This window comes from Pieris brassicae, chromosome 3, assembly GCF_905147105.1.
Source record: "Pieris brassicae chromosome 3, ilPieBrab1.1, whole genome shotgun sequence".
Taxonomy (NCBI): domain Eukaryota; kingdom Metazoa; phylum Arthropoda; class Insecta; order Lepidoptera; family Pieridae; genus Pieris; species Pieris brassicae.
In genome coordinates this window covers 8,780,174-8,793,362 of record NC_059667.1, presented here as the reverse complement: position 1 = coordinate 8,793,362, position 13,189 = coordinate 8,780,174, and the positions used below count along the sequence as shown (strand labels likewise).

The window sequence follows — 13,189 nt, the reverse complement described above, 5'->3', positions numbered from 1 at the left end:
TTATTTACACTATATGTATTTAAAAAACCAGTTCATACGCAATCAAATCTTTAATCCACACTTGGATTTTTGAATCACGTTTAATGTTTTTCTGTTTAATAAAATTATTAATAATTAAAAAGAGAATTTTTATTACATTATGTTTTTATATTAGTATTAAAAATATCACATAAAGTTTAAACTTACCTAATTTGTGTTACATTGTAATAATTTTTTAATATACTTGATAGTCTGTAGGTCAATCTTTTAGAGCTAATCTTTTTAGTTTATTTTTGGTATAGTCTTTAGTAAATTGGAGTCTTGACTCTTGTCTGTGATTTGTTAAAGAAATTTTAAGATTTTTATAATTTTCCTGTGTATCTTTATTGTCGCACTGCTGCAGTTGCAAATAATTTGGCCACATTCTCATTAAAATAAAATTGTATTATAATTTTAGTAGTTTTTGTAATAAATCCAAAACGAACTTGATGACATTTTGTTAGTGTCTTCGGTGTTACATAGTGCAGAGGAAAATATGGATGATACAGTAATTTCGCCAGGTAATATATTTACGAAAGTAAAATAGGTTTTGTTAGTAGAATTAATATGAACAAGATATTTTTTAAGGGCATAAGATGGGTGATTCGGCCTCTGAGAGCGATTCGAGTTCTCTCGACGGCGGAGCTATGTTACCTCCCAGCACTGTTACACGAGACCAACTTCAAAAAAGAATTGAGTCACTACAGCAACAAAATAGGTAATTAAAAAATCTATCACGAACACTATTTTTTTTCTCTGTGTTTCATTCCAATAAGAAGAATGCATTATCGTTTAATGAATATTGTGCAAATAAAATGGGATTGCTGTCGTGAAATATTTTTTTTATAAAGAATAAACCTTTGGATTTTATTTCTATTACTTTCAGAGTATTGAAGGTTGAACTTGATACATACAAGTTAAGAGTAAAAGCACTTCAAGAAGAAAACCGAGCCTTAAGACAGGCTTCGGTGTCAATAGTAAGTTAAGTTTTATAAATAATTATTTCATAACATGCCATCTCCATGGTTCTGAATAAATAGATCTTTGTAAAAACCTGAATCGTACCATAATCATAAAGACACATTTATATTTTATCAAATAATTTCTATCATGAAGTTTGCTTGGTAAACATTACATTATGCAATAAGGCTAACTGTATATAAATATAATTACAATACAAAAATATAATTTTTAAGCATTTTGCTTAAATTCTTTCTTGTGTACATACAATAAAGTATTTAGCTGTCTATATTTAGTACTACTAAGCTAAGGTCTATATTTTTAAAAAGTATAGAAGAGATTCGCTGCTTGCAGATAAAATCTTCTAATAATTAATTGCTGTGATATTTTAACATAATTTTAAATTATATTAATATTGATGTACATAAATATACACAAATGTTAGTTGAACACTCTGAATAATCTAAAATTCTTATAATTTTTATCACTTATTTGTATGGCTTAGGTAGTCTGACAAAAATTCAATTCATATTACATGAAGTTTACTTTGCATATTATAAAATATTACCATTCTCATTTCTTCTGCTTTATTAGAGGTTGAACTGAATCAACTAAAAATTTATTTTAGCAAGCTAAAGCAGAGCAAGAAGAGGAGTATATATCTAACACTCTATTGAAAAAAATTCAAGCCTTAAAAAAGGAAAAGGAAACACTTGCTCATCATTATGAACGGGAGGAAGAATGCCTTACAAATGATCTTTCTAGGAAATTAAATCAGGTAAAATAAAAATTATCACTAATATACTCCATTTAACATATATATACATTTGCTAATACACATATATATACATTTTTTTCTTTTAAAATAAAATATTTTATTAGGCTCATATTTTGCAATGAATCATGTGAGTTGTTGGTGACTCGGCACAAATTTGTTAATAACTGTATACTTCTATTAATGCAATTTACCATTCATATTGCCGGTTTCGTATACTTATATAATGTTTCTTATAGATACAAAAAAAATAATGTGTTGCTAATTATTGCCAACAAATTTTTGTATGTAATCTTTAGAGCATTATGTATTTAATTAATATTTTTAGTTACGACAAGAAAAGTGCAGATTAGAGCAAACATTGGAACAGGAACAGGAATGTTTGGTCAACAAATTAATGAGGAAGATAGAGAAACTCGAAGCAGAGACTCTTGCAAAACAAACTAATTTAGAAAGGCTTAGGAGAGAAAAGGTAAACTCTTGTCTGCTTGTGGCCATTCATATTTTAATTATGTCATTGTTTTGATTGAATAAGTTTAATTATAGATAACTGGTAGCTTACGTCATATATTTAATATTGATTAGGTATTTTCTATAAGAGCTCATGCTCAAAATCCATTTTATGAATAATGTTTCTTTGTATCTATGCTTGATGCATAAATTTAAATAACATAATTTGTTTTTCATTCTCAAACCAATCCATCAGTTTCTTTAAATATTCTTTACCGTACATGACAGACTTTTTACTGTATAGTCTATGGTACATTGTACAGTTTTAAAAGGTAAACAAAGCCTTCACAACTTTTTAAAAATGAAGCCAGTGCTAAGATTTTTGAATATAACTAGGCAACCTACAGGCAGTGAGGCTGTTGTCTGTTCTGTTTTTATGGTAATATTTGCTATTATCATGTGAGCAAGTAAAAATACACACAAATACCATAGGCTACAACAACCTCTGTGTGGACTCTTGCACCTAGGCTAACGTTGCATAAAATTTTGATAATATTGATTATATTTCAGGTTGAATTGGAAAATACTTTAGAACAGGAGCAGGAAGCTCTTGTGAATAGATTATGGAAGAGAATGGATAAGCTTGAAGCAGAAAAACGTTCCTTACAAATAAGACTGGACCAACCCGTCTCAGACCCAGCAAGTCCCAGGTATCACTTAAATGGCTTTCATCTGTTTATTTGTAGTGATTAATAACCTTGATAAATAGACTTTATAAAGAGTTTTCAATTAAAACTAGTAGTTCCTCACGCAATAAGCAAACTCAGCCTTCACAAATTTTGTTATAGATTTTATATTCTTGTAAATTTTTAATTGAATGAACTATCTCTATAAGCTCCCACAATATGTGTATACTTAAATAATTTTACTTTTAATTATTGTATGTATATGTATTTTTGTCCAAACGCATGTATGATATTGAATTTTTTGTTGTTTTAGTATAACATGCAAATTTCTGCAATTATCTAAATGTATTCACAAATATTTCTTCAGTTAGGTTAGGTTGGGCAACAAAAAAGTACATACATACAATCGCTTACATACAATGTACCCTATTTTAATCTGTCATCGTCAACATTTACTTTCTGTGAACATCTTCCCTCATACAGCTGAGCAAATAGCTATTTGACATCATAGACAGCTATGCTGTATATTAAGCTAGTCGACTGGACAGATGTTGTCCTGTACACTTCTAAAATAGAATATATAAAATTCTAATTGTAAATAATTTTGGTAATACTTTTTTGTGTTACAAATGTGGAATGGGACTAAGCGGTGATTTTGATAATACTTTAACTTACAGTTCTTTTCTCCTGATTTTTTATCTGTTCTGTAGTTTTAACCTTTGCACATTTTGTTTCAGGGACATTAGTAATGGAGATACAGCCTCAAATCTTAGTAATCATATTCAGACATTGAGGTCGGAAGTGGTCAAATTAAGGTAAGGTGTTCAAGGGTATTATTATATATAAAAAAATAGTTGTTAAGATATATATGTTTCTTACACATAATATTTATAATTAAGAAGTACACGAAAAGTCGAATCTCCATAACTCGAATGTCAAAGGAAATGCAAAAAAATTCGAGTTAACAATTTCGACTTCACAAGAACTTCGAGATACATATAATTTAACTGTTGAAATGTCGACTTAGGCGTAGTTTCTATGTGAATTTTTTCGATTTGTAGAGTCGAATTTGAATAACAATTCAACTTAAGTTTTGTAGTATATATTTTTTACATATTAATGAAGTAAACTGTAGACTAAAATATCCTACATTAGAAAATAAAAACCTGTGTTATGTGTTACTTAGAATGTTTTATGAATGTATGTCATTCATTGCACGTGTACAAGACAAAAACAAAAGAAGCCCCTAAGACACTAAGAAGTCCAACATTAATTATGGATTTAATTGCTAGTATTTCGTGAAATACCAAGTAATTCGAGATACCGAATTCAGAGGTTCAGCGGAAGGGAATGGCAATTTTTTTCGACTTATAGAGATTCCATTATATTTTCCTTTCCTTTCACTTAGACTTATATTTTATATATATATAATTTTAATGTCTGACGTCGTGATTTCTAAATAATGTATTTTTTTAATGTTATTAAAAACATGAAAAATCTTTTTTGAAGATTTTTATCTTTTATTATATGTTTCAATTTCAATTTTTAAGCGCGTTTTTTTATATTATTGTCCTGTACATATGTAATGCATATCGTTATTCATATGTAATGGAAGGTGGTCAACGCTTACCCCACGGTAACCACCTGCATTTGGGAGTATTTAGTTGTATAAATATTATTTTAGCCCGAAATTCTGAGCTATTTTAACCAGAGGCAATCTTTGTAAGGAAATTTTATAAAAAACTTTCAGAAACCAATTGGCTGTGTCTCAAAATGAAAATAAAGAGAAAATGCAACGCTTTGCCTTAGAAGAGAAACATATTCGTGAAGAAAATATTCGCTTGCATCGAAAACTGCAACAAGAGGTATTTTTTTTATATTGATTACTAGCTGCCCCGGCGATAATTCGCCTTAACGTCTTTTCTACTTAACCTACATTTTTAGCACTAATATATGAAATATTTTGCTATCAGACTTAATCCATGGAGACTGTTCGCTTTTTAAATAAAATCATTTCTTTTTGATATTTTTAAACATTTTATCTCCATAAAAATATCCTGTGAGTGCATGGACTAATAAAGTTTTGACCTTTGGAACAAATATTGCGATACATTTTTATTTATAAGTGGGTAACACTGAAAATGTTTAGAACTCGCCAGTTAGAAACATTGCTAATTTTATTATTGCTAATTAAATTTAGAACTCTTTGGTAACCTTTGTAGTATATTGCATTCATTTGTCATTTGTTTTTGTGAATTGCCGGCAAATCTAAATCTCTTGTTACACTTAAATATGAACCTAACGCGAGAAAATGTTCGGTCAATGATTTATTATGACTTTCGTTGTGGGCTTACTCAATAACAAAGCTATGATAGGCTGCGATTAGCATTTCTTAATGAAGTCCCATCTCGTGCCAGTGGCACGAATTAGTGAATTACAATTGGTTTAACGAGTTTAAGCGCGGACCTAGCAATCTCAATGATGATCCGCGTGAGGGACGTCCTTTAACAGCGACTCAAATTCAAAATATCTTTATCCATATAGGTAGACAAGTACACTTATGAACGTCAAAAAGAAGTTAAATTAATTGTACATTGACTACCAGTTTGCAAGTCAAGGGCGTAGCGTAGCGACCGGGTAAGAAGAACTGGCAAGAAACTTTCCGCAACTCTTTAATCGCCAAGTATTGAGAAATTGTTTGAACTGGAGCAAATCAATCCCAAGGGATACGTTCATTTAAATAATCGTCAAATTTATGAAAAGCTTTATTGATTAATTTACGTTTAACGAGGGCTTTGAATTTATTTAGTAATAATTCTTTAATTTCCCTTGGGAGTTTGTTGTAAAAACGAATACAATTTTCATATAAGCAGTGGTTTATCTTCTGGAGTCTGGTTGGTCGTACACTCAAATTGGTTCTAGTTCGAGTATTATACTGGGTGAAAGTCGCCATTTGTTTTAAAATCCTTAAATTTTTTTGTGCATACAACAAGGCTTCAAGAATATATTGACCAGATAGTATCATAATATTTAACTGAAGATAAAATCAAAGCTGTGCGACGCATGATAGTGGAAGAAGAGAGTGACCTATCAGCAGATACGGGCAAGCCTAGGCATTGGTATGAGTCAAGTTCAAAAAATATTACACAAACATTTAGGCGTCAGGAAGCTTTTTACCAGATGGATTACCCATACTTTAACCGATGACCAGAAATACCTTCGCATTGACTGGTGAGTATTTGACTATGGCAGGTGTCGAGATAATGAGTCATCCGCCTTACAGTCCTGACCTAGCGCTCTGTGACTTTCATTTATACCCAAGAACTAAAGATAAAATTCGAGGTATTCGCTTTAGGAGCCCTGAAGATGCGGAGAAAGCGTACGAAAATGCCATGGAAGAGACCCCTAAGGAAGAATGGGCCTTCTGCTTTTCTAAGTGGTGGGTGATGGTTTCCAACGAATGCGACGATGTGTAGAGAGAAACGGAGATTACTTTAATTGATTACTGGCAACTTTCTACATTAAGCCGTTCATTTTCTAAACATTTTCAGTGTAACCTAGGTATATATTAAGTTTACTAGTATTAAAGAAAATCTATAAAGTTAACGATTATCTAGTCGATAAAGGGGACTAGTTCTAGACAGGCTACTTCTAATAAATTTGTGTTATTTGTTTTACAATAAGTGTTGTTTGATGATTTGCTATTTTAAATGAGTACCGAGAGTTTTTTACGCCGGCTTTTTCTCTCGGCCTACACCTTCTGTCTTCTTTGCCGATGAGTAGGGATGTCTGCAATACAATACCTGTATCTTATATTCCATAATAAACATATTTTTTTTTATTCTCAAACTCTCTAAATAATTTATTCATATAGGTAACCTTATGAAGTACACTTATGAACGTCGTTCTGGTCTGTGTAAGATGTTGTTTTTTCTAATGTGTTAGTGCGGCCGTAAATAAATAAAACTTCATTTCCGAGGTTCAAACCTACGACCTCAAGGATGTGAGGATTAATTTAAGTGAATTTTTATTGTACTGTATTACTTCAACTGTAAATAAATAATAAATGTGTGCCCGTATTAGTGTACACACGTAAGAAGTGAAACTTCTTTATGACCTTATTTATCGAAAAATGATCTACTATATGCAACTTTACAGAAATTGGTTAAATTCGATAAAGTTTAACAAGTTTAAAGGCTTTCATTATCATAGACATGAATACAAATAATACAATTATTTCATTTTACTTTATTACTACTAAGAGTATTACAGAATTTCATTAATTGTAATAGAATTATTACGATTATTGTTATAGTTATTATATATTTTTGTTATTAATGGCTTCGAATCAGCCGTGGTAGGCACAAGAAAAACATGGCGCGTAATGGAAAAATTTAAGTTTCACTTCAAAAAAGGGGGATTTTGACAGTAATTTTTGTTTTTGACAGGTGGAGCGACGCGAAGCGCTGTGTAGGCACCTATCGGAAAGTGAGTCTTCGCTCGAAATGGAAGAGGAAAGGCAGTTTAACGAGGCTTTTAATGTAAGTATTGTCTTGAATTCAGGTTTTGTAGGGCAGGAGGATCACCTAATATTAGTTTCTATATATATACTTGGCGTTTTGTTTGGTAGAAACAAAATAGAATATATTAAATGAATGAGTGAGCACTGAAATATATCCAAACCAATGCGACATAGGGCACTTCAAGAAAAGAGCGTTCCAATTCTTAAGCCGGCAACGCACTTGCGAGGTTTCTGGCAATGTGAGTGTCACCATTTTTCTAAATAATAAATATTATTATTATTAAAAATATACCTTACAAGTATTGATCAAAATCTTTTCCGATTTATTGATTCACAATATTATTGCAGGCGCGATCACGCAGCGTGTCATCCCCGGGCGGGTCGCGGCCATTGTCGCCCTATGCCACGCCTTTAATGCCTACAGGGCTACCTCTATCTCGACCAGTATTGCATTTCAATTCGCAGGTAAAAAAATAATTTAAGCCATTTGCGAAAAGACATATTTTAAGAACTTACGTCATTTTAGAATGAAGACTAAATTGAGAACTTACGTCCTTTTAGAATTTACTTAATTAAGGTAACACCTATCTAAAATTAATGAATGCAAAGATATGTCTGTTTTTACGAGGCTCAGTTAGATGCCTTTTAAGCGCATACGAATTTATAATATTAAATTAATTTTTTTTCATAATAAGTACATTAGTATTATTATTTGTTTCTAATTTCCGATAGTAATAGTAATAGATAATATTATTAATATTTTTTACATTAGTTAAAATTTAAATCGTAAAATTCTATTCTATTTTTGTGTTTTGTTCCCGAGAGAATGTAAGTGCGTGCTGCTATTTCACCATGCCTACTGCTGGTAGAGGACAATTTTTTTATTTTTTATTAGTATAGTTAATTACTTAAAGATGTCATTTGGAACATGGTGTAATGGTTGCAGCTCCTTATAAACATTGTAAAACAAAAATGGCGATCAAAAAGAGTAGCGGAGTTATTACTAGTTTTCTTTAGCAACTTCTCTTTTCTCTTACTCTTCCGTGCTACGCCCTGGATTTGAGAACTGAACAGTAAATGTAAACTTCTTTTTTTTTTGATGTTCATAATTACCTATATGAATAAATGATTTTTGACTTTTTGCAGTAAATGTAAAACTAGAAGCATTTACTATGTGTATCTTTATTGACGTTCATAAGTACATTGTGTTACATACATGAATTGAATTACAGCAAGGCCGTCGGCCAAGCGAGCGGTTCGTGAAGCCGGCCGTTCCGTGTGCCATCGGTTTGCCCCGAGGCCCATTTGAAGCTCCTGCGCCGGCCCCGGCCCCACTATCCCCGGCACTGTCCCCGGCGATGCCTCAACCAGCTAGCCCCATGGACACCTCCTCTAAGGACTGAATGATCACTAATACCCCCTAGTATGAGATTTTGTTATGTTTATTACCATCGTGTATCGCCCGTTTAACTTCACTCGTTTTGAGCAGTCAATTGTCAAATTTATATGACGTTTGACATTTACGCTTTTCGTTCTGGACCCCAATTTGTGGGATAGTATATGTTGCCACGTCAATATAGATTTATCATATACAACTGTATACATTTTTGTTCCGATATTTCCTTTACATGGTTACGAGTTGACTAAGGATTACATGTCATTGAAAAATGGCTCGCAGGATTCTTTATTTTGAATTAATATTTTAAAAAAAATATTGACACGTAATTATGTCATAAACTGATTCATAAAGTTAGTCTGTGGGTATGTAATTATGTCATAAACTGATTCATAATGATAGTCTGTGGGTATATAAAAAGTTTGTATTTATTCGCTGACACAAAAACTTTTTCTGACTCAGGAGATCTACTCTAAAATTGCCGGTTATTCTACCAGACATTGATATTATCCAATTTAGTGTGGATTAAAGTAACTATTTAATTTAACTAACAAATTTGGGGTCCGACTTAGAAATGTTTTATCAATTAACAATCAAAACTTTGCTAATGTGTCAAATTTTTGATCTGTCAAAAAGTATTTTACGAAATTAAATTCTCTTATTCAATAAACTGTCTCTTTTCATCACAACGTAAACACAATTCAACAGAAAGAGACGAAAGTGCTTTAGTGAAATATGAACACCACGGGATATTGGTGTTGAATGATTTGACATTTATTTTGGGAAAAATATTATGTTTTGATCATTCTAGGGGTGGGATGGGATGCCTTTCGCGGCCGGCTTTTAGATTGTGGCTTTATGAAAATACAATGCGCGCCTTTTTAAACTTTGCTTTTTTCTATTCAGGAATTACTTATCATAATTCAAAGTATTTTTAAATTATATCATGGTAACCATGGTAACTAATATGTTTAGCTAATTCCGCGTTTTATATCTTATATTAATTTCTTTATGGCTTTTTAGAACTGTCTTCTATGTTTATTGTGCATTGTGACGACAACTAACGCCCGAGTTCTATATTTAAAAACCAATCGAAGTTGCTACTAGTCGTATAAATTCAAATTATTAATAATGACTAGTTTTTAATTGAAGAAGGCGTAACAGACTAGACTAGAGAAAAGAAGATATAGTCCTTATTTTCACCTCAGTTAAAGTCTCTTCTACTATCTTCACTTTCCATACGGCGTCAATGTATTTGGTGTGTATCTAAAAAAATATTGTGAAATCGCGCATTGTACTTTCAGTTGGTACTTTCTTTTATATCAAGGATTTGTAAAGATTTAAAAGTCAAAATAATTCTCATGAAACCTAGGCCTGGATGTGTCAGTTTCCACCCAGGTCTTTCACGGTAGTCCGCTCCGGGAGCGTGAAAAGTCTGTCATACTTTCGAATTTGAGACTATATGGAAATTAAAGTAATTTTATTCTAGTTTTAGTTTTTCTTCAATTTGACTCGCTATTGAAATTTATAGACCGGTTATTTGGTTCTAGACAAATAAAAATTATATGTGAGCTTGTGTGTACAACGGATACGTGTGCGTTATTTTGACTTTTAAATAGTAATTCAGGGTCGTTTTATTTATTGTTTTTATTTGATTCTAACAACATTTTTATATTATGTTTTCACGTCAATGGAATTGAGTATGCTCTGGCGGAGCAAAAAATATTTTTTAATATTGTATGCGGGCTTTCATTTTGATCATGACATTTTAACCGTGGTTGTTTTTCGAGTTCAATAAATCCGGCCGTAATTGTTACGGGTCGTATATCTGAGGCCTCTTCTTGTAACAATGATAACGTTATGTCCAGGGGTTCTGTCGAAGGAATAGTAAATGTTTCGGCTTGGTAGTCACAGGAGTGTCTTCTGTAGGAGGGTGGGGTCTTCTAGGGATCTATAGTTACAGTTGACATTTTTTTAGTATTCTCGTTATATTGTTAACGTGTTTAAGATGTTTTGATCAAATATTCTAACATACTCGCGGTTGGTCTATCAGCTTACGGCTTAATAGATGTAATTATTTTATTGTATGCGGCTATAAGGCGACATATAATTGTGCACATTTTGCGTCCTCGTGTATAATACGTGCACATCGCTCACTGCCTTTTAGATTGCGTACGATCCTTCGTGGATATTGTGAACTTCACTAAGAATACCTTGCTATCCTGTTATGACATTCTGCGCAGCTAGAAATCAAATTTAGAATGCGTTTTTGAAAAAAGGAGCGACATCGTGTGGTTTAAGAACGGTAAACAAAAGACGATCGCGTGATTCCTTTGTTTGCAAATGGAACGTGTCGATTGTTTGTAATTGGACGCTCCCCGACCAATTACAATGAAGCAATGCGATTCGACGTTCCATTTTTGAAATGGTCGAGATTTAGCGCTAAGCATCACTTGTGTATTTCAAAAATGTATTGGATGATACACGGGAGTGTTGTGTCTAGGCATCTCGCTTTATATACCCAATGTATATATTATTTTGTTTATAAATGTACCAGAGAAATGCTTTTAATCCGCCAAAGGATCGTGCGTAATCGGAATTACTCGGAGGTTTTGATAATTAAGGCTCGTCTAGTGTAATCATGTTTTAGTTAGAACTGGATATATTGGGCTTGACTGTATGGCAGTGGGTTCTGTATATACTGTGTTAACTTGGGTAATGTCCTTGCCTTAGCCAAGAACATTTAACAAAGGCTCGCGGAATTTCTTAGAAAGTGGTCACGTGTTCATTCACATCTGTCACTTGTCGATATTCTTGGCTAAGGTCCTGCTCAAAGGGGTTAGTTTTAAAGATTTAGCGCGAAATTACTCTTACGTCAAAAAAACAATACATTTTTAACAGGAATTTTGCGTTAAGTCTCCATTAGCCATAGACAGCAATAACTGAGCAGCTCTTGATTTTGGACAGAACCTCGTGCCGTGAACCGCTCTTGACCGTTTTGTTTTGTTGTTTTGGCATTTGGAGAGCGGTGCATGCCGGCTCACTGCGTTCAATTGCGATAATTTTCACTTAAACAGTTTATTTTTTTCATGTTATTAAAGAAATATATATGCATTAATTATTGTTTTGTGTTTTATTTTTATGAGGTCGTAATTAGAGATGTCACATTTTATGTTCATAAAACATAGAGTTCTAGAGTGGTCATAGAGTATTTATTTATTCAAATACAGATATTATATAACAGACATTACAGATTCAGGATGCAGATAAAATAAATTGCTTATAATTAGAGATTTCCTTAAATTGCTTCACAGATAAAAAAATAAAAGTGGTAGGAAGGACAAGACAAACTAAAATAAACAAATATAATAAAAAACTACTCTTTAGTAAAATTTTTTACCAAAACATAATATACGTAAAACATTCTGGGTCTGATTTATGTTCAAACAATCAGCACATAAACGAATGAAGCGAGAGCAGTATTGGCCTAGTGGCTTCAGTGTGTAACTCATCCCTAAGGTCGCAGGTTCGATTGCCGGTTATGCACCAATGAACTATATATGTGCGCATTTAACATTCGGTTGAAGATAAAAAAAATCGTGAGGAAAACGGCTTGCCAGACCAAAAAAGTCGACGTGTGTCAGGCACAGGATCGCCTTCGTGGCTATTAGATTGACAAATTATCATGAAAACGATACAGAAATCTGAGCACCTGCAAAAGTTTAAAGAACGATTGAAAGATTAACACACTGATTTTTTTACATAATTGTTTGTATAATGCAATTGATAATATACGTAACAAAACCAAAAACCTCAGCTAAAATCTTTGTGTAAACATCATAAAACTTGTAGTATGGATTTGATTTTAGCTGATAAGTTTTTAACAATGGTATGTCGGCGTAACTAAGTTGGACTCGATCGGCACCTTTATTGGGCAAGGAAATGATCGGACTTTACACAAGGTCGTAAACCTAAGCAAACCGGGGACAGGACAAGGTGTATTTGTCTTGGTCGCTGCTTACAGGTAAGACGATTTGCATAATGCCTCCCACGATGTTAGCAAAATACTCTAATATTATCAAAAATATACATTTAACTAATGGCGTAAAAATAAAGGCGGCCTGGCGAATGAATCCGCCCATGTACTAACATTTTTCATATCATATAAATCATAAAAGTTTATATATAAAATTGTATTTTGAAATAAATAAGCTTAGCTATGCTATCTACGGTTTTTATCGGGCCTAAGTTAATTTCAAATGTCTAGCAAGTAGTTTGCTAACTTGACCTGGGGTGGTCCTGCATCACCCGGCCCTACAAGTCTTGGTCTTGGCCTCAGATCTCTAAATTTGTTTTGTGATCATTTATTTTCTTTATCAGGC

At 32.6% G+C, this 13,189-nt stretch overlaps 1 protein-coding gene across 1 annotated transcript; it reads left to right on the top strand.

The window, feature by feature from the left end:
- Positions 1 to 300: 300 nt before the first annotated feature.
- On the top strand, positions 301 to 11,931 carry LOC123706918 (coiled-coil domain-containing protein 6). The gene is made up of 11 exons (XM_045656551.1): positions 301 to 539; positions 607 to 736; positions 905 to 995; positions 1,607 to 1,756; positions 2,082 to 2,225; positions 2,774 to 2,913; positions 3,627 to 3,704; positions 4,640 to 4,754; positions 7,338 to 7,430; positions 7,760 to 7,876; positions 8,644 to 11,931. The coding sequence occupies exons 1-11, from the start codon at positions 515 to 517 to the stop codon at positions 8,812 to 8,814; spliced, it is 1,254 nt and encodes a 417-aa protein (XP_045512507.1). The 5' UTR covers positions 301 to 514; the 3' UTR covers positions 8,815 to 11,931.
- Positions 11,932 to 13,189: the final 1,258 nt, after the last annotated feature.